General features: G+C 52.4%; 1 protein-coding gene across 1 annotated transcript in view; it reads right to left on the bottom strand.

Moving 5' to 3' along the window:
• Positions 1 to 1,184: 1,184 nt before the first annotated feature.
• The window catches only part of LOC105305202 (vacuolar protein sorting-associated protein 33B), a 15,395-nt gene continuing 14,150 nt past the window's right edge, over positions 1,185 to 2,429 (bottom strand). Inside the window, exons 17-20 of the mRNA XM_011379682.2 lie at positions 2,353 to 2,428; positions 2,099 to 2,174; positions 1,871 to 1,987; positions 1,185 to 1,560 (exon numbers count right to left, since the gene is read on the bottom strand). Coding sequence (XP_011377984.1) covers positions 1,481 to 1,560; positions 1,871 to 1,987; positions 2,099 to 2,174; positions 2,353 to 2,428 — 349 coding nt within the window. The 3' untranslated portion in view covers positions 1,185 to 1,480. The remainder of the gene's footprint in view (positions 1,561 to 1,870; positions 1,988 to 2,098; positions 2,175 to 2,352; position 2,429) is intronic.

Raw genomic sequence — 2,429 nt, forward strand, 5'->3', positions numbered from 1 at the left:
TAGCATCCTTTTCTGACTGCCTTGTGTTCTCTGTGTATAACAACCCTGTCAGCCTTGGATCCTGCACAGGAACTTGACATAGTACTGTTGAAATTCTAGCTAGTACCAAAGGTGTGCATTTTCCTTGCAATATACAGCAACATCCTTCCACGGAAAGAGTACTTTCGATGACCCAACACAATAGGTTTGGATCTTTTGACAAGTGGCAGCACTGTAGATTGGGGAACAGACAGGAGGCGGAGCAACTGGGACGGTCTTGCAAAAACCCAGGCAAAACAATAAGTGCCTCTGCCACGGGGATGGGGAGGATGAACCAGAAGCATTTAGAAACAATGGGGAGAGGACCAGCTGAATGTGGTGATAACAAGGAAAAAAATCTGAGGTCAAGGACATAATTCTTCATGAGAACAACATGTAAGTAGATGATGAGAATGTCAAGGGGATACAGGACGAGGAAGAGATTTAGGGATTCAGAGTGGGGACAGGAGGTTTGGTTTGGGAGCTTAGAGAGGAGTTCGAAGCCTGTGGAATGAGGCTCAGCAGTGAGTGAGGTGAAGCATGAGATCCGGAAGTGGATGACAACAAAGGACAGAGAGAAGGGAGATGTCACCAGACAAGGAGAGAAGAGGAATGACAGGAGACAGAAGTAGAAGCCAGGAGAGTATAGGACAAAAAAGAAGAGTGCCATGGAAGCTTCGTCTGAGGATTTCAAGAAGAGCAGTGTCAGTGAGATGAAGTCAGAGGACCGAGGAGGCCACTAATGGATGTGGTTACAGTGCATGATTTTTAAAAGGAGAGGAAGGCCACTAGAATCAGCAGTAAGGCAGACACTTGACCTGAATAAGAGCATCATTTGCTGCTGACTGAAACTGCTCTAATGGGACACAATCTTTCATTCTGTAATAAACAGAAAGCCGAAAATTAAAGTACCTCCTTAAGCTGAACAATAACAAACGTTTTAAGTGTCATGAGTCACAGAGTTTTAGAACTGGAGGAGTGCTTACTGATCATCCATCTAATCCATCCCCCTTATTTTATGGTTCAGGAAACTCCAGTACAGGGCAAGTTTCAAGAAAGAAACATACCAGGCCCAGAGCCACTAGAGTCCAGGCCACGGAGCACATGGCAAAGGCCCCTACGCTTCCTGAGTCAAGATGGGGAGTGCTGGCCCAGAACTAAACAGATTACACTTGAGAACAGCAGCTTTATTCACAATGATACTCGAACGGGATTTAGCAAAAGATCCTCCTCCTGCCCAGTATCTTGACAGCATGGGTTGCACTTCATAAACGAAAAAGAGAAATATCCCGGAGGCAGGAAGGGAACTCTCTCCTCGGATGTGTTCTCTAAACCCCAGACGAGTTCTGTGCTCCCCAGTGCTTTGCGGAGTGGGTGGGGGACACTGTATTATCAGCTGGGAGCCCAAACCCTGGATCCCCTTGGGGCAGGTGTGGAGGCTTCGACACTGGCCGGGAAAACATCAGGCTTTCACCTCACTCATGGCCTCCATGAGGCGAGCACTGTTTGTGACGGCTGTCGTCAGAAAAATGAACCTGTACCCTGAGGAGTCAAAAGCACTGGCATATGTGACCCCGAGCAGACCACAGGCCCCAACACTAGCCATGCCACATGCGGCCCCCCCCAGTCCGACAGCCCTGGCTGGATCAGAGCAGCAGTTTAGAGACACGGACGCGTCAACGCCATGCTCAGGGCACAACGCCACTCGCCGCACCTGGCAGAACTGGGCGCCCCACTCTTTAGCTCACAGCCAGCGATACCCAGGAGCCACTCCCTGGAGGAGCCTCCAAGCACTGCCCTTCGTCCCTCAGATCCCAAGGAGGCCCAACGTCACCTTTCCGGTCTCCCTTACCTTTCTCCCTGCCCAGGAATCGCAGAGCCGAGATCTCAGAGAAAGTGCAGCCCCCCAGGAATGCCACCAGGACGAGGCGCAGGGACTCGCTGGAAGCCTTGTCTTCCTTGGTCACACCTGTGGGGATCAGATCGGACTCAGTGCTCTGGTTCTCCGCTGGCACCAGCACTGCATGCCGCATCCGGCCCTCCTCCCGGTCACGCCACCCCACTCGCCGAGGCCACGCACCTGTGAAGGCCAGCTCGCTGCAGTGCAGCAGCCGCAGCACGTCATCCAGGCCCTGCCAGCTCCGCCGCTCCAGCACCTGGAAGACACAGATGCTAGTTGCGAGTCCAAGGCAGCGCCAAGCTCAGGAAAGGAAGGTTGCAGCAGCCCGACCATCATTTTGCTGGTTACTAGGGCAGCTGAACGTTGGCACAGACCAGGGACTAAGAAAAAGCAGAGAGTGAAACACGATGGGAGCGGGAGTCACTTGTTCTCACCTGCTCAATGATGCGGCAGCTGAGGGGCACATAAGCACCGCTGAAGACATACGCCATGTCCCGTGGCACCTTCAGGT

Source organism: Pteropus vampyrus, unplaced genomic scaffold (assembly GCF_000151845.1).
Source record: "Pteropus vampyrus isolate Shadow unplaced genomic scaffold, Pvam_2.0 Scaffold368, whole genome shotgun sequence".
Lineage (NCBI taxonomy): Eukaryota > Metazoa > Chordata > Mammalia > Chiroptera > Pteropodidae > Pteropus > Pteropus vampyrus.